Here is a 20,157-nt window from a genome sequence, read left to right on the forward strand (position 1 = left end):
TTGACAATTCCTGTGATTTCAGCTGTCCCTTTCATACATCCTCCTGTCAAAGAATTGGCTTCCACAAACTTTTTTTTTGTATTTGATGAAAAGGAAAACTGCCGTTGCTACTCTTTGTGTGTGCAGAGGGTAAAAACCCCGCTCCTAGGCTTCCACAAACTTATTATTGACTATATGAAAAATGCATATCTAAATCTGTCTATACTTGTTACTACACATACATAGAGTTAATCGTTCGATTCAAAGAACTGACTCTGCTGAAACCTTGAACTCATGGTTGGATCCGCCACTGATATATATATATATATATATATATATAATATACAAAAAGAAGGAAGTAAAGAACATATAGGAGTAGATAGCAACAATAAAAGTGACTGATTTAACAGAGCTGGAAAAATGTGAGGATTATACAAAACTTATGTGAATCAAGAATAAATATGGGAAGACAGATGTTCATAGTACCAAATCCTATCTTTACTTATCCAGCAAAAAGAAACAAGATTTGGTGTAGAAGTTTTAACTCACAGATAGATTTACAAATAACTTTACACAACATATGAACAAATAGCAGTATACAAATAATAATAAAGCCTCAATCAACTATACTGGCAAAACCTTATGATGGGACATGAATGTCTAAATAAATGAGAAGGAATAACTTGCATCAAACCAGCAAGCAGTGCTGTCCTAGTAAAGAAAGAATCTATAATTTTCCTCGAAAATATTTTATTTCTCCAAGATATATTTGTGGATAATCCAATGTGCACAAAGCAGCGAGTTGTGGATGTTCCAAGTTCGCGGCAAAACAATCAAATATTTTAAGGTTGGATCATACTTTTCCTTGATGGAGTTCTCCTTAATGCTTGACCTGCACTGGAAATGTGTGAACTTTGGATGAAGGTGATATCTTTGAAGCTGTTCTACTTCCTGCTGGCCCTTTCTTGGAAGCTGCTGGGGATGAACCCTTAGCTGCACTTCTTTCTGCAATCCTTTTTTGCCTCTCGATCACTAATTCTTCCATTCTCTTGCGCATTTCTTCATCCTATATAAACAATGAGAATGTATGATTTATGAGAAAGACAAGAATAATGGAGGTAAAAACATTGGAAAAATGAGGTTACTGGTTATTGTCGTACCCGATCTAATTTGCTCTTCTGGGTTGTCAGCTTGTTAGGAGGAGGAGACATCTTCTTGCTCTTTGCTAAAGCATCAATCCTGCTCCTTGACAGAGATCCTGGGGAGACCTTAGACCTTGCATCTTTCCCAGTCTTTGCAAGACCGTCCTTCTTAGTTGTGCTTTTACCTTTCACAGGAACATTTTCTTCAGTAGGAGGAGGTTTTGCCTCAACTGCAGAAGATTTTTTATCAACTTGAATGAAAGAAGCTTCAATCTGAAAATCCAATTCTGGTTGCCAAGATGCCTCAAGAGGATCCAAACTAGGTTCTCTTGCAAGCACCACACAGAGGTCATCAGGTTGACTGGCCCCAGATGTACTAAGCTTGGTTTTTGATGCAACTTGATCACCAGTTTCAGCATTTGCTGCAGCAACCAAGTCTGCGTCCATGCCAATGTCTGTTTTCCACTGAGAGCCATAATGATCATCAAAAGATGGTCGAGACTGTACCATGAAAGAATCATCAATAGGAGCAGCTCTTTCACTTTCGACTTGAGGGGAACTTTTCTGAGTTGACATGCTACTGTCATTGTCAAATATTATTCGCCTAGCCTCTTGAGTTTCTGAACTGCCGGAGTGGTTGACAACAAACCAATCTTCCCCATTACTATTTCTAATAGCAGAGGATTCAGAACCAAAATCAGATGGAGTTCCCAATGTATTGCCTCCTGATGGTTCTTTGTGCGAAAATAGAAGATGCACATCTTCAGAAACTCCTTTCTTCAAACTTGGCCTCATATCCTCACCATTGGCAAAATCTACCATGTTAACCTTTGTGCCATTTTCTTCATGATTTTTGCTCATGAGAAGAGAATCATCAGGTGTCAGATGGTCTCTTCTGGCCTTCTCACTAGAATTCTTGATCCCATAGCCTTCATCCTGGAAGTCCAAAGGTAGCTGGTCACTTGCTCCATTCATACTAGACTCCTCACGACTCATCAGAATATTCTGGAATGCATCCCAAGCCTTATTTCCTTTTGCTTTCTCAGATAACTTTGGTGACATGCCCTCATTTAGGTCTGTGTTGCTATAACCATTTGATTCATTCTCTACATCAAGATTCTGATGTCCTCTATTCTTGTTCCTATGTCCTTTTGAGTTGCGACGTTTCTCCAGTATTGCAACAGCATCATCTACCTGTTCTTTGATAGAATCTTCATCGAGTAAATGAGATTCAGCTGAAGATGAATCATTAGAAGATCCATCATTTTCCTCATTCTTTCTATTGGAAGTGATATAATTGATGTTGCGGATTACAACTGTTTTTGAGGATTTCTTCTTGTGCTTTTTAGCATGTGAGTTCTCCCTTGAAGAATGCTTTTTCTCATGCTTCCTAACTTCATCTGAATCAGTTCCAGAATCAGAGGCACTCGACTCAGTCTGTTCATCATCTTCTGAACTGTCATGTTCTTTGGATTTCTCCTTCTTCTTTGACCGTTTATGAGAGTCCCTAACAGAACCATTTGTGGAGCCATTTACATTTTGTGGCCACTGCATATGTGCTGGATAATATTGTAAAGGATGCATGCCAGCAAAAGGCATCTGTTGAGCTGGGCCATGAAAGTTGTACATATACGGAGGAATTTGGTTCTGCCATGGCATTTGCATCTGAACTTTTGCTGATGGATCTGATGCAGGAAGATTCTCATCTGCGCATATAGCAGTTGACGTTACAAAAAGAAAAAGATGACTCTATGCTGTAGACATACATTTATATGCACATACATTGGTACATAATATTTTCTTGATCATTAGTCATCGGTATGTATAACACTACCTAATATAGTTCATATGATTCTTCTACTATGAAGTCAATCTACGGACACAGATGGGAACTAATCAGTTAAAATTACAATCATTAAGGAAAAAGTTTCCCTTTTATATTTTCTGAGATAAACATGTGGCACCACCTAAACTTAAATTTAGTAGAATTAATTAATGTTAGGAAAGAACAAATAGGATACCTTTGACACCATTTGAATTTGTTGATTCCTTCGAGTCAGAACTATCCAAAGAGCCATTATTGTCATATGCAAGAATAACACCTTGATTTCCCAAGTACGATAGATCCATTGGTGTACATGCCTTCATTGCAGCTACCTCATCCATCCATTGTCCATCTGTGTGCTTTTGTTTGTAAAGTTCCTTGAAATCTACACATGCATCCCTACAAGAAAGATAAGATCACATAAATTGAAGTTACAAAAAAAAATGGAGCTGTAACAGTTGACTCAATCTTGACATCCTCCCATATAGTATTACGTATACAGTGAAAGACGTAGAAGCTTGTTATTATATCATTGTCAAAAGCTACACCTAGGAGTTCTCTAGTTCCATATGTAGTAAAGGCTTCCTTTGAAAATCACTATAAAATGGACAATTTTACATTTTACCTTACAGCATATAGAAGAGTAACACGCATATTAAAACAAGGATAAACATAACAATGTGTGATGATTTCTTTGGTTGTTAGACAGCAGATGTCCTCCAGACTCGGTTTTCTGTTATGCTCCAGAATGGAAACAAAGGTTCACAATGATAATTGGAACCTGCCATAAATGTTTCTTCCAACTAAAGTAGTCAAAAGACAAACATTGGTGATCCAATTTACACCAGTTGTTTTTCCTTCTCTATATACCTAAGCTACAAAATGTAGGTTATGATGAAGACACTATACTGTATCATACCTAAGACGTAAGGCACCAAAAGAATTAGCAAACTGTATGAGATCATCCAATTGGTCTATCTCAAAGCCTGCAACTGTTGCACGCGCATAAGCCATGGCCTGCTCTTTCCTAAGTAATGCCTTTCGGGTATCCAGGTGGCGCTGGAGGTGAATCCTGAAATGATAAAAAACAAATAAGTCAGTACGACTCTCTGGTGGAGATGCATTGACAGTTCACTGTTGCTTCCATGGGAAGATTACTTACTTGGAGTTTTCTTTAGGTGCAGCATTATTAGCTTCTTCAACTTCAGATTTTGCCTAGAAAAAGCAATCAAAGTGAAATTTTATAATGAGCTACTAGACTAAATGGAAATCACTAGCCAAAAATATAACTGTGATCAAGTTAAAATACCTTGAACGAATCATTTGATTTCCTGGTGCTCTCACTATTAGCTGGTGAGCTTCCTGCAACTCAAGCAACAAATGTACATTAGCCCCAAATCTGAGTATAGTATATACTCTACCGAGAAAGGTACAAAACTACAAATGTTATTTATCATAAAAAGAAGAAATCTAGAATTGACAATCATGGACAATGCATATTTAATTTGATGTCTTGAACATACCTTCCTCTGAATTGCCATTGGAGCATTCATTGGATTGAATGGAACTCTCGATCTGTGAGATCTCTCGTTCCAATCGCATAAACCTCTCAAGAATTTCAGGTGTACTAACAAAGCGTACAAATCTGCCACAAACACAAAGAAAGCACAAGTAAATAAAATTGAGTCTTCCATTGCATCAGCTTCACATTTATGCTAGATCCAACAAGAATTCATTCTTTAGCATTCCGTTACTAACAGTTTGCAACTATAGTATAGCTTCCAAAATGCAAAAGAACACTAATTATGCTAAAACAACACTACCCTGTTTCCAGTAAGTCCAATGAACAATTATATCTAGTTAGAAGTTATTAGCAAAAAGTCTATAAAGATTTAGTCTACTTTCTTATCCCATAATCACAATCTAGTGATGCTTTATGACCAATTATCCAAAGGTATACCAACAATATCATCTGCAAGAAACTTTCAGCAATTCAAGAAGCTCCACATGATTCACATAACACGTTGGTACTAATGAACAATGACAAAATTACTAAAAGCTTGAAACTTTTCAAAGATCAAAGAAAAATTATACCTTAGGAATGTGGCTTTGGTGAACCAGTAGGCATGAGTTGAAGGTGGCCTCATAGTTATTGAATACCCACCTTTTGGAATCTGATCTTTAGCAAATTTCAAGTGAGAAATGAATGGTTCCACCAACCCAGATGCTAATTTCTCATTTTTACCCCCAGAAAACACCACAAGATCACATCTTTTTCCATACCCACAAACCAAAAACACAAAAAAATCAAATCTTTATCAGTTTCCATAACAATACAAAGCTAAAAAACAGTTAACACAAACTCACTAGTCCTGGGGGGTGGGGGTGGGGGTGGGGGGTAAAACCAACCTTGTTCTAGTTGGGGTGAGCTGAAACAGTGCATAATCAAGAAGGGTCTTGGAATCCATGTTCAACTAAAGCAAGCTTAGTGGAGAAAGGGGGAAAAATGGGTGAAAAAATGAAACTCAAATAGCAAAAGAAATGGTTGTAAAGAACAAAGACATGTTCAAGAACGTGACATTTGAGAAATCTTTTTGTTGAACTGTAAATGGAAGAAAAATTGCCAGCAAGAAATGATGAAGCAATGGCAAGAATTGCACATGGAGAAATTTTTTTTTTTTGAGCTTGTGAACTATAGGTTATAAGCATTTTTATTTTTTTTTGACAATATGGGAGTGGGCCCCATATTTTCCCCTTCAATTATTTCATTTTTATTCCAAGTACCCATTATCTCTTTGTCTTCACTCTTTCTTTTATGAAATTTTATTTTTTAAGAAAAATCTATAAAACCTCTTGAAAAAAGATGTAAATTTTAAGATTTTTTTTTTTTAGGTGAACCGACAGCTTTTCATTTTGTCTTTTTAAAATTTAATATATACGATGAGTATATATACTTTATGTCAAAGATAGTATTATGAGCAACGTTTTGTATTTAAAGTTGGTAATAAACAGTGTATTAACACTTTCTAATTGTCCATCAATTTATGTGATAATATTTGACCAAATATAAAGTTTAATAATTGTGAGTATAAGTAATCTTATTCACGATAAAATGATAAATTATTTATAAATATGAAAAATATATAATAGATTAAAAGTGAAAGAGTGTAATATAAAATGTTATATAAATATTAAAAAGTGTTATTTTTTTCAGGAGTGAATAATCTTGTTTTCTTTGTTAATTATTTCATTAACTTTTCTCATGTTAATTATGATCATATATATATTTTTCATGCATGAAAATAAGTTGTCTGTGGTTGCTTTAAAGGATCTTGAAAAGAATGGTTTTCCTTGTAATGGGTCCAGAATTTAGATCTTTGACTTTATAATCGTCAAATTATCATATTTTCTAATCTTACTTTATAGAAATAATTAATAGTAGGTAGTATATACATGTAGATGAGTTGGAAAAGATATAATTAATTTTGGATTAGTTGGGAGGTCTACGTCTTATTTAACCACACTTAATTGATGAGAAAATGGACTGATGGTGTCGGAGTGCGATTATTTTATTTTAATTACATGCTAATTAGTGGGTGGATTATACTCGATCACTCATTAATTCACTTTTGTTATTTATATTCTTGTGAAGGGCAAATATTTAACTTCTCCCCATGGACGCTCATATAATTTTTTTTTTCTTTTACCACCTTGGTAGTAGTGAAATGATAAATACTAACTTATACGTTTCGAGTTTAGGCACTGAGTATGTAAATTTGTTTGATAAAAAAAAATTTATCCCGAAAATAAAAAAAATTGATATGAATTTAGATTGGTCAAATTTAAAAATTGATTCGGACACGGTGTGTAAAATAAGAAAAGAATCATATAATAATCCTTTGTTAGTTATTAGTAGCATAAAGTTCACAAGTATCTTCTCCGTATCAAAATTAATGTCATTTTTTTCCTTTTTCAAGTCAATTTAGTTAATCTTTAAAATTGAATTGAGTTAAATTAAACTCAATATTTAAAAATTGTATAAGAAAATAACTATAAGTTGCTATTCTTCACATATTAATAAGATTAAAAAACATATTTTAAAATATTTATCAATTTTTACAATTTTGAAAAGCAAAAATCGATAAATAATTGAGGACAAATGGACTAAATATTAGGGTTCATTATTAGAAAATTAACAAAAATAGCAAGCAAATATATTATATATATGTTGATTAGGGGTTGTAAATATTTTTTTCAGTGCACCAAATATGTAAATTTCCCTTAATTATATGTTGTAATCCCTTCAACTCCTTACATCAAGAAAGAAAATTAATAGATGAATCAAGTTAAACTAATGACAAAGTGATCTATGTCTCTCTTAATAAAATGAAACTACTGAGTTGAATAATACATGAGTCAACTTGCCATGTACAATAACAATAACATATTGATCATTGTGATTTGTGATCTTATCACACATGAGGACTGAGAAAAATAAATTGTACCACATATTTTATTTATTTCACACAATTTTTCTAGTTATGGATTTTCCTCATTCTTCTAGGTTTTATCTTTCTTTAGACTTGCAAGTAAAAGTTGATTTCTATTATTTAACTAGGCCCATGGAATAAGAAATGAGCAGAGTTGCGACTATTAAGAATGAGCAATAGCCTATGACTAATAAAAGCGTCAATTATCTATGAATGATCAGGATCGAAATGCCAATCGACGAGATGAGCCTACAAAAGATTTAATTTCAAGTTCAGACTATGATGACTAACATTCTTACTTACGCAATGAAATTTTTGGCTAATAGTTATAAGTTGTGACTTGTGATTATAAAAAGAGGGTGGGCACAGTGGTTTGCTTCTGATCAAAGGTAGGAATAAGCAAAACTATAGTTGATGACAACTCCTGCATGATTCCTCAAACAAACTTTTTTTTTCTTTTTTCTCTGAATGTTTGAGTGACAAAGTGTACTATCCAAGATTGCAGATGGGGATCATTTCATATTAAGGTAGAAATAAATATTATATACTATAGTCTAACATCGTGATCTACAAGAGTTGACATTAATCTTAGTAGTATAAACATATCTACGTCGATCGTCAACTCTTTTGTCTAAATAAAAAATAGTCATGCAAGAGAAACACTTCACTCCCTCTGTCCAATAATAGTTGTCCACTATTGACTTGACACACTCCTTAAAAAAGATAAATAATAGGGTCAAAATTACTATATTTTATCCTTAAACTTTATTAAATTTAATGTTTTGAGAAATGTGTTAGATGATAAATAGTAGTAAATTATCTCTTGATTTTCTAAACTGAACAAATATTGTTGAACAACTATTTTTAGTATAGTAAACAATTATTGTTGGACGGAGGGAGTATTTATTTTCTTACTCTACTTAATTAGGGTGTGGTTCACATGAGCGTCCTATTTATTTTCGAATATTTGGATAGCTAATAAAGTTTTAGCTAATGTGTTATACAATTATTGAGTGAATAAGTTGATTACTTTTTAATATGAAAATAAATTTTGGACAAAAATATCGCTATTTAAAAACGAAATAACACGTCAAATTTTCTCACCAAAAATTGAACATTTATCAACTTGTGATGTTCGAACATTTTCATAAAATTCTAAAACTTCAATATTTTTTTACATTTAAACTGTGAAAGTATGAACTTCACGAATCAATTCTGAAATTCCACTAATTATCAAAAGATATTAATGATTATTATACAAAAAGTCGAAATTATAAATATAACTTCTTTTTTTCAATCATCATAATTAGATAGGACCAAAAAAAGTTTAGAAAAGCAAAAGACAATGAGGGTAAAGAGGTTTATTATTTGATTAATTACTAAAAGTAGGATTCTCATCAAAAACCCCAACTATAATATTAATATAGTAAAAGGCAACATCCATCATTTTCACATTATTTATTACAATACACAAGGCTATAAAAATGAAAGACCTAATCATTTAGCCGTAATTTCAAGACAGCCATGATACAGCTAATATATATATGGAGTATATGCTTTAGCAACTTGCAAGGGTAGTGACATTTAATTAAATCATTACCAATTAAAGAAAAATAAAAACTAATAAATACAAAAATAATTTCATTTGGTAGCTAGCTTTTGGCACAAATAGCATAATAGGGTAACCAACATGTACTATATATTATGATTAGTATTGTGGGGTTCCATTGTTAGGAAAAAATAATTAGCGACCAACAAATTTCTCTCACTAAACACAGTAAAAATTCATGCTAGTTCAATCTAGTTATGCGTTATTTACAAAAAAAGTAAAAATAAAAATTAGCTAGCAACTATTTAGCTACTAAGTAACTGGGAATAATTGATAATTTCATAATTTCTAGTAGTGTTTGATCTACTACCTAGCTTGTTGATTGATTATTACTAACACAAACTCTCTCTCTCTCTATATTTAATATAATATACTTTAATTTACGCGGTATATTTTTTTCTTTTTAATTTTATATAAATTAAAAATATATATTTATTTTTTTAATAAAATGTATAGTCATAAATGTTTATTTTTTTTGTCATTATTATTGAGAATATATATTTATTTATTCTTCATTTTGCTACATTTTTAAAAAGTTGTTAATTTATATGCCCAAACAATATAAAATAAATTTTACACAATAACCTCCATCTAAGTAATAAATAGTTACCGGCAATCATTTCGTAATAAAATGAAAATAAAAACTGATAAGGTAATTGTATAACATTTACGATATGTAGTAGAACATTTATTAAAATAATTATAAATATTTAATTGTCAATTTAATTATTATTATATTTTAATTTTAGATAGATATATAAATTTATAAGATTCAAATTTTGAATCTGCCTCTACACAATAATGACATAATATGTCCATATGGAATACGACGTACATACCTAAGCCACCGGCTATTCTGTCAAAAAAATAATCTAAATAAGATAAAAAGTAGAAATATTTTTAAAAATTAAGTAATTCCTCCGTTTCAATTTGTTTGGCCTACTTTTTTTTATCTATTTAAAAATAATGTTTATTTCCCATTTGAACAAAGCGTACTCTCTAATTTCAATTTTCCAGATGACATGTTTAAGACCACAAGATTAAATGACATTTTGATACATTTAACATATCTTTAAATTAAGATCACATATTCAATTTGTATCAAGTCATCATATGACAAACAAATTGAAACGAGAGAAACATTTTTGAATAATGTTTTGATCTATGGGACTATAAGGTAAAGATATCTTTAATTTTACAAGCCCAAATCCTAGTGCAAGTCCAAGCCCAAGTATGTCTATGACATAAGTAAATAAACTTTCAATTACATAAAATATTTTAATAATTTTTTGAAAAATTGAGTGCCTTTACTATAAGCTGGCTTTCCTGGTCTTCCACTGTTGATAATTAAGAATGAAGACTAAATAACAAAAGAAATACTATACTATTTTGTTAAATATTTGGTGCATATTTAATACTTTTAGTATATGGTTTTTCAGTCATATGCATCATTTTTAGGCTATAGTAGAAACGTCAAAATTTTGAATGGCGCACATAATATAATAAATCTGCCTCATGCATATTTGCCTTCTTTTGACCAAGTCAATTTGGGCTTCCTCAGACAGCCCAAATAAGGACATTTTTTGGGAAAATAATGCGAAATAACAAATAGCTAGAATATATTATGTAATATAGTTGTAGTTTCGATTATTTTTAACTTGTGGTTATCAGTTTTATAAAAAAAATTTATTCAGTTTCCTAATTGTATAAATCCAAAATTTGTATAATTCTGTCCCTAATTGTATAAATTCAGAATTTGTAGAATTCGGTTCCTGATCGTATAAATCCATAATTTGTAAATGCTTACCCTAACTATTTGTATATGCTTTATGAAAAATTCATAATAAATTACCATGTTTGTATATTGGCAAGTAAAATATACAAACGAATTTTGAAAAATTTCTAAATGTATAAATACAAAATTTGTATATACTTACCTTGTTTGTATATTCGCAAGCGAAATATACAAACGGGCAAGCAAAATATACAAACTATAACCTCCATAGCAAAAAGGACTATAGCTATGCAGCGCAATTACTAAAACTATAGCTATAGAGCCTTGCTATGTCATAGAACACACACTTGTTAAATTTTTTTAATTGTGGATTTAGATATATACAGAAGCTTTAAGATTTTTGAAAATGAATTCTCCATATATGAAAACTACATTAGAAGTGAATAACTCATGATAATTAATAATTTAAAATACTTTTAAAACATATAAGAAAATTATAGTAAAAGAACAACTCGTTTAAATTTAGAAATTTGAACGGAACCACATAATATGAATTCATGAAGGGAGTAGAACGTGACTGCCAATTAGAGAAGCATTGAAGGGTCACACATTAGTTGTTTGTCCAACAAGCTAAGTTTTTTTTTTTTTTAAGCTAAGTTAATTTTGTTGTGAATTATATTATGAATATTATGAATAGAACAGTCAATTTGCCACTATTTTTCATTACTGAATTTAGATCAAAACATAGTACTATTTTCTATTAACATCCATTCGTGCAAGTTCAATTTTGTCTACTTGTACAAGGAGCATGAAAACAACTTCTTGTTCTATATTCACATTCAAAATGGATTAATGGCCAAGTTACTTAAAAAAACATTCAATTCCTTCCGGTACATCTGTTTGCAATAAATTTTAAAGTGATAGAAAATAAATTGCAATCACAAAAAAACTTATGAAGAAATAAGAATATTTTATTAATAATAGTGCAGGTACAATTTCGTTCCTCGGATTTCTCCGTGAGTCGAGGACCGTAGTGGCGTATTTCTCGAACTAGAATGATTAAGACTTGATCTATATATCTTCTTGAATATTTTGATTATCTAAAGAGTTTAGGAGATATTTGAGATCACTTTATTGATGTTTTCATGGTATCTTTGTGAATATCCAAAAAATTATGAGATATTTTTGGATGACTTTTCAAGAGAATATAATACCCTTTATATATGGATCAATAAGCTGGAGTGCCTCCGAGAAGCCTAATTGAAATTGAACTCGTCTTATATAGTTCAACTGAAATTAAACACATCTTGTAAAGTTCCATAAAACTTTGATGTCCACAACATTGCCTAGACATTTACCTAAGACATGATCAAACTATTTGAGACGAGTATTATCCTTTAATGACCTTATATAGAGTAAGGTTTTGAAAATTCTTTATAATTAATTATGAAGAAGATTAATTAACGATATTCGAGGTCTAATTGATGAGTTAATTAAATATAACGGGTTATAAGATATGTAGAAGGTATTATATATGGAGTGTTAATTATAAGAAAGATTATTGTAGTAAAATATTGGCTGCTCATATATATAATAATATTGAACAGTCTTAGTTATCGGACTTCAACTTAAATTTGGAGATGTTAGAAAATTTGGTAATTTCCCACTTTTGACTAATCTCCTCTCTAAATGGATTCATGAATCCAAAGACAGATAGTATCATGGAAATTAAAGAATGTTGGAATTGGAATAAAAATATTTAAGATGAAATTCACTCATTTTTTCCCAGATCTATCATGTCAAATTACTATTTTTGGCATGTGTTTATATTATTTGATAATTATTGACCTAATATGATCTTTTAGAAAATTTAAATTAGAGATGTATTTTACTAAACTAATCTTATTAATGATCTTTGGAACTCTAAGTATGATACTACTACAAAGGATAGTATATATGAGAAAGAAGGATAGTAATAAGTTTTCGCTGAAATAGACAAATAAAATGAAAAATCTATTTTTACCGTAGAGATCAAGTAAAATAAATGCAATGAAGTGGAACACAAAATTATATGTGGAGTCAATCTACCTTTTCGGATGATGAGGTATTAAAATAGAAATCTTACCTCTACTACTAAAAAAAATGAGGGCCAAAATCGATGGACGAACTGGACTATGTCGGAAAATAATGGATTTTTTTAGATTAAAAAAATTAATGGATTACGTCGGTTAAAACCGAGGGATGTTCGTTGGTTTCCTTGAATAATAAACCAATAAACATTATTTTAAAAAATCAACGAACTGTATTTTGTTCATCATTTTTTCATAAATATATATAATAAAATGTCGCTACTTGGAATCGAACAGAAGTGTTTGCTATGATATTGAACAATTCTATTACTAATCATACATGCTCTTTAACAGGATTTTGCACTTAAAAAACTGACGGACTCCTTCAATTTTTGGAAAAGAAAGATAAAAAAGAACTGAGAGGCTCCGTATTTTTTAAAAATAATTTTTAATTTTTTAAAATAGCTTTCACATATTTTTGGCCGAAAATAATCAATGGACGTTCGTCAATTAATATTATTTTTTTCAAAAAGAAAATCAGTAAAAACCTACGCAAACTTTCTTTTTTCCATCATCTTTTTTACTTTTTTTTTAGTAGTGCTCTATTATTTGGATCATAACCCTATTTATAATTACACATTCGAATATCTACCCATAATAAATTAATAATCCATACTTCATGAATTGTCTTAGATCCGATCAACTTTAAACGTCAATTAACAGATCATTATATTTTGAGATAATTTTTTTTTATGATATATGGTAATCAACATACATCTTTTATTATTAATACATTATATATGTGTAACTCTATATACTCTTACAAAGAAAACTCAAGAAAATTCAATAACTCTTTTTATGAAGAAAATTCAAAAATTCATATTATTATCCAAACTCAAAAAAGGTGGTATATATTATGTGTATAAAGGGTATTTAAAAATTAAAACACTCCTTAAAAGCGTGTTTGAAGGATTAAACTCTCCATAAACCCTTGAGAGTAAAAATATTCAAACTCTTTTACTCTTTTTCTTCCTTGTTGTCAAGTGTCAAAGCAAATACTAGTATTTTCTTGAGTTCCAATCTCAATAGTAGAAAAGTAGCCAAGACCCTAGGAAATTAATGATCAAACATAAGAATTTAAATTACATATTTTAAAATATCAATTAGTATAAATAGCCTATATGAGAATAGGTCATATATCATATACTCATTCAATACACAAAAATTAAAAACGTCATTTTAGTAACTTCTTGATATGGCCATGCAACGTTCAATATCATCTTCTTCTTCCAAAAATGTGTGTAACCAAATTCTCCGGCTCGGGAAACAACTCAAGCCGGGGATGAATAAACATCGCACACCATGCGATGTTTTTATAAACCATAGGGGAATCGACACGAAGCGAAATGTCGCGGGGTTGTTATACGAACATATTAAAAATAATCTCGGGCTTCGTCCATTCTTGGATAGCAAGAACATGAAGCCCGGGGATAAATTGTTCGATAAAATCGACCCCGCGATTCGCCATTGTAAAATTGGGGTGGCTATTTTTTCACCTCAATATTGTGATTCATATTTTTGTTTACATGAGTTGTCTCTAATGATGGAATCGAAAAAGAGGATTATACCTGTTTTTTGTGATGTTAAGCCTTCTGAGCTTGCTGTTAAGGATTTGAATCTTAATTTTCCTAATAAGGATTTGGAGAAATTTAACTTGGCTCTTGAGGAGGCAAAATACACCGTTGGACTCACATTTGATACCTTAAAAGGGTGAGTACATACAATTTTGCGTCTCAATTTACGTGTCATCCTTTTAATTTGTTACAAGAAGAACACTATACGTACTTCCTTATTTAAAACAAATTTACGTTAAATTTTTCATTTTGTTGTTAATGAGATAATTTAAAGCTAACCAAATGTTTTTATGACTTGTTATATAGATCTCAAATTTCAAAGAGTTTTTCGTTCTTCCTTAAATTATGTGTCCAATCCAACACTATCATATAATTTCAGACAGAACGAGTATTATATTTGCTTAGTGTCACAGTTTCCTTTTGCACAATTTAAATAATGGTGACACACCTAAACTATCAAATTACATGTTATCTTTCACAACTGGTGCTTAAACAAATGAAAAAAAAAAAACTAAATTACCAATTTTATTTATTTATTTTCGTAAAATAATAATCTTCCGTTGAGATTTGAACTTTGATCTTTCATGATTTTCTTTCTGCTTTATTGACCAAATAGGCTACATTCTCAATTGCAACTGACTTGACACCATTTTTAAAAAAATATTTATTGAAATACGTGTGACATAGCTTATTATGACTTTGTTATTATAGAAAATTAGAATATATGGATAACCAAATTATACGGAACATTAAAACTTTATTATACTTCAATGTTATAATTATTATAATCTAACATGGTTATATAATGTTGTTTTTTGAAGGGATTGGTCAGAATTTTTGGTAAAAGCTTCAGATGCAATAATGAAGAACTTGTACGAGGTAGAAAGAGAGAAGTTCATCAACAGAAAAAAATATATTCGTCGACAACATCTTTTGCACAACTATTGATAAAGTAAAAAATGATATATAATACAATAAATTCGGTTGTTCAGGTGGTAAGCACCTTCGAGCCATTTAAGGAGCAAAAAAAAGTGGAAGCTCTGAGGAATGAAATAAAATAAAATATAATAAATTCACATTCATTTGTTTATTAATTAGTTCAAATTCTTTTCTTAACAGAAGTCCTTTAATTAGGAAGACTCAAAGGACTTGTTCCTAGCTAACACATTCAATATTCATTCTTCTTTCTTTTTCTTCAATAATTTGTCATGTAATATGAAAGTTTTTATTAGACTTTTTTTGAAGTCTATGTAATCAGTCAAATCAATGTAATATAATGCATAGATGATTCTTGAATATTTCATGTACTTTTCTCTTTACTAAATTTTGGTTTTACTATAAATTAGGTATGCTATGTTTTTGTACTTTGAGGTTTGACTTATTTGATATTGTTGTGGTAATAATTTTTTTTTCTTTGAATTGGACAAAATAGAACAAGTCATTTATTGGACACGTATGATAAGACTTTTCAAACTTTCTTTGTGCTCATTTTTAATCATCATAAATGTTTAATGAATTTTGTATAAACTAAGAAATTTTACTCAATATTGATAAGAGAGAAACCACTTTTGTACGAGAAGAATTGTAACTTATTATAGTTTTTATATAATTATTAAGTATGGTATGTGGAGTACAATTAGATGCTTTTATTTTTTATTTATAATTTTATGTCATATTTTAATAATCGATTGAATTCTGTGAGGAGTAATGTCGCAAAGAGCATATACTCTTAAAAAATCTGCACAAATAGTAACTCACATTGTTAAATACTCTTAAAATGTATCAAAAATATAAAGCTTAGACCTATTGTCACAATTGAAAATATGGTTTAGATTATTTTAAATTTACGTGCACACTTTTTTAATATAAATTTTACCTAATGAATGACTATTGCATTGAAAGGCATACTATAAAATATTCTTTTCATAGATATTTTTTGAAAATGTTCGAAAAGATTATAGTTATAAAAAGAATACAATTTAACTCTTCCAATGAAAATATTATATTTGTAAGAATTCTTTATACGAATTAACCAGACAAAACTACTATTTTACTAACCAAAATATATAAACTACCTACAATTATACATATATTACATATACTATATAATATCAATAATCTTTTATTTAATTTGATTAAATAAACTACTATTTAAGTTAATTTTCCTTTTTAATTAAAAAAAGACCGAAAGTCGACAAGACATAATCATTATTAATCTTACGAAGAAACATTAACCGGCATTAATTCTTTATTTGGACCATAATCACCATTTCACCGCCGGACTTAAATAGTCTTAATTTTATTTTGTCCTTTTTTGGATGAGAAAAATCATAATATTCCCTTTTAATTTTTTAAAATTTAAAATTTGTGTCATTTCGTCTTATGTTCTTCAATTCTTGGTACTTTACTTTCCTCTTTTGGAAAAAAAAAAAGAAGAGAAGAAGAAGAGGTCAGTCAGCCTGGTGTGCTGAGGCCAAAAAATTTGTGACTTGGTCTATTTGAAATTTTATATATCCCTCTCTAGCCTTAGAAACTGACAAATTGTTTTCATGTGATCACGAGATTACGGATTCGAGTCTTGAAAATAACTTTTGACATAAATACAAGATAAGGTTATGTACAATAGGCTTTTATGATTGGGCTCTTCGTTGAATCTTATGCATAGCAGGAACTTTAATGCATCGAATTGAATTTTTATATATATTGGGACAAATTATATATAGTTTTTGAGACCAAACATATTTTTTTCTTTTCAAAATTTACGAGTATTCCATTCGGTTCATTTTATGTAATCTTGTTTAATCCATTTTTCTACGGATATAGTACAAATTTTGAGACCAAACATTTTCTTTTTTGTTTCAAAATATACAGATATTCTCCATTTGTGTCATTTTAAGTTACGTTATTTGATTAAACATAAAATTTATAAGGAAAGAAATGAAATGTTTGAAAATTTGTGATTTTAAATTATAAGCATGTCTTAACTTTTGTTTGAGTATAAGGCTTTTGAAAATAGTGTTATAAACTGTTATAACATTTATATAGCTATACAATCTTGCATTAAGAGTAAAATGAAAAATGTTAAAATTAAATAATATTTTAGTTTTGGTAGCAATGATTACTCTTAATTTACCAACTAAAATGGAAACAAGTCATAACAAAATGGGACCATTCTTGATTTGTGTTTGTCATTCTTATGTAAAGGTCATGCTAGTTGGTTATGAATATGACTAAGATAGAGAATTAATCCACATGAGAATATGTCAAATTCAATTTAAAACTTTGAAAATATGTTTGTATATAAAAGAGAAAAATAATCTATTATGGCTTGTATTATAAAAAAAAAAAAAAACTTATCTTTTTTCTTCTTCTTTTGTTTAGTTTGATATAGCTCTATAAACATCTTCCCCTTCTTACTTTTTATTTCTTTTTGTATTTGATAACTAATTTGGAGTGAACTCTTATTCTGTGAGTGTAATTATCCTTTTAGAAATTTTTAATCGAATAAGATTTGTTTATACGGTAAAAATGATTATTTAAATCGAAGACATGAGTTCCTCGTTGGAATAACTTTATTTTTTATTTAAATCCACAAAAAATTGACCGATAGGAAATCATCTTGTTTCACCAGAAATCGTCATCTTTAAATCTGTGCACATACAAATTGAGAACACATAGATAAGATCTAGTAGGCCATACATACACCATTAATGATTCACATACATACATCCAACTTCTACTTTGAAAACACATAAATATATGTACAGTTGGTTACACATAAATCGATTTTAGTTAGAATTCGATTTGTATGCACGTGAATTAAGTGTATATTGCTATATTTTAATAGAAGAACGATTCTACATTTTCAATAAATAAATAAATAAAATCTCGCTATATTTTACAAAAACGGAAGTTAATAGCGCTACTTATGAAAATTTTCCTTTAATTTCTTTATCCTTAGTGGGCCGGAACAGCCCATTAGAAATTCTTAACTGAATCTATTTGAATTTTTTAAAACTAAGGTTAAGTATATCCTAAACCTTTTATCGTTACGTAGGACATAATAAGGCTCTATAGCGATAGTTTTGATAATTATGTTTTATAACTATAGTTTCGTTTGCTATGGAGGCAGCGGTTTGTATATTTCTGTCCGTTTGTATATTTCGCTTGCGAATATACAAATAGGGTAAGTATATACAAATTCTGTAACTTATTATATTTTTTTCATAAATCGTATATACAAAATTCTGGATTTGTACAATCAGAAATCGAATTACACGAATTCTGTATTTATACAATCAGAAATTAAATTATACAAATTATGAATTTATACAAATCAAACAGATTATACAAATCAGGCGAATAGCAAGAATTGGAGAAACTATAGCCATAAATTACAATTTTCTTAAACTATAGTTATAATACCTAATATATGCTAAATATTTGTTATTCTGCATAATTTTCCCTTTATTAGATTCATATAAACCAATGTTTAATATTTCTTTTCTTTAACCTTTCAGCTTGTCAATAAGTCGTCAACATGAAATATTATATTATTTGCCCAATTAGACACACCAACAATTATTGGGTGTGACCAATGGGTAGAGTCAAATTTCAAACTTTATGAGTCGTAAATGATTTAGGATATCACCATTAGATTTAAATAATCAAGTTTTGAATATCGCACTTGTTTAGTAGATTTTTGACTGTGTGCACCCATTTTTTAATCCCGTGTGAAACTAAAATTGTTTTGTGCACTGAATTATCTCTTATTTTAATTTATTTCCGGTGAAAAATGTGATCTAATAATAAAAATAAACAGGGAAAGAGTTTAATAAGCCACAAAATATCCTCTTATATACTCGATCGTATTTATGAGAAAAACATTACATTATTCAAAAACCAAATTTTCCTTATATTGCTTTGGAGAAAGGTGGATTATCAATCCCCTCCAACTATTTGAAGGGTAAAAAAGGGAAATTAATATATATATCTAGTGCCTTAATTATAGCAAAAGTCTCATTATATCGTAGATAAAATAAAGTTACAAAAAAAGTCCCCTTAATATTTTTTTTTACCACACCATCCCATCAGAAGGATCAACCATGTTTCCACGTATCCTTAATTAGATACGTTGGAAAGGAAGAGATTGTCCATTAAGGAAAGAAGTGAAGAATGCAAGTGATTCACTAGGCTTGAAAGTTGGAACAGCATGTCCTGCTCCTCTAAATGTTGCAAATGTCAATCCCTTGTACTCTTCAACCCATCCTCCTACCTAATTCATAATAATAATAATAACGATAAAAATAATATCCGCGTTAGATAATAGTAAGTATAAGAGAGTAACAACGATACCAAATTACAAAATTTTAATTAGGTATGTACCTGTTTTTGATGGTACCATGGTCTCCATTTTGTTGTAATTGGCAGACCAAGGGCACTTAAACTGTATCTTGTTGATAAAACAGGAACTCTTCCATCAGTGTCTCCACTAAGCAGACCAAATCAAACAGGATGATGAAGTATAATTAGACCATAATATTATTCTTAATAATAATTAGCCACATTTTACATTTTCTAAAGGAGCACCAATAACTTAGTTTAGGTCCCAAAATTAATAATAATAATGTGTAAAATATGACAAGAGGAAAAGTGAGTTTTTTTTTTTTTTTTT

The 20,157-nt window shown here is 29.8% G+C and overlaps 3 protein-coding genes across 3 annotated transcripts in view; 1 reads left to right on the plus strand and 2 right to left on the minus strand.

Moving 5' to 3' along the window:
• Positions 1–511: 511 nt before the first annotated feature.
• Positions 512–5,634, minus strand: LOC125846412 (COP1-interacting protein 7). Its single transcript, XM_049525817.1, has 9 exons — positions 5,356–5,634; positions 5,041–5,217; positions 4,470–4,591; positions 4,256–4,308; positions 4,109–4,161; positions 3,866–4,018; positions 3,143–3,345; positions 1,140–2,827; positions 512–1,045 (listed from the first exon to the last, which is right to left on the minus strand). The coding sequence occupies exons 1-9, from the start codon at positions 5,412–5,414 to the stop codon at positions 860–862; spliced, it is 2,694 nt and encodes an 897-aa protein (XP_049381774.1). The 5' UTR covers positions 5,415–5,634; the 3' UTR covers positions 512–859.
• Positions 5,635–14,110: 8,476 nt separating this feature from the next.
• LOC125849175 (TIR-only protein-like) lies at positions 14,111–15,431 on the plus strand. Its single transcript, XM_049529202.1, has 2 exons — positions 14,111–14,619; positions 15,305–15,431. Exons 1-2 carry the CDS (start codon positions 14,111–14,113, stop codon positions 15,429–15,431), a joined length of 636 nt encoding a protein of 211 aa, XP_049385159.1.
• Positions 15,432–19,605: 4,174 nt separating this feature from the next.
• Positions 19,606–20,157, minus strand: part of LOC125849429 (serine carboxypeptidase-like 31) — a 3,903-nt gene continuing 3,351 nt past the window's right edge. The window contains exons 9-10 of the mRNA XM_049529512.1: positions 19,869–19,974; positions 19,606–19,758 (exon numbers count right to left, since the gene is read on the minus strand). Of these exons, the coding sequence (XP_049385469.1) occupies positions 19,609–19,758; positions 19,869–19,974 (256 nt within the window). The 3' untranslated portion in view covers positions 19,606–19,608. The remainder of the gene's footprint in view (positions 19,759–19,868; positions 19,975–20,157) is intronic.

Source organism: Solanum stenotomum, chromosome 12 (genome assembly GCF_019186545.1).
Source record: "Solanum stenotomum isolate F172 chromosome 12, ASM1918654v1, whole genome shotgun sequence".
Classification (NCBI taxonomy): Eukaryota; Viridiplantae; Streptophyta; class Magnoliopsida; order Solanales; family Solanaceae; genus Solanum; species Solanum stenotomum.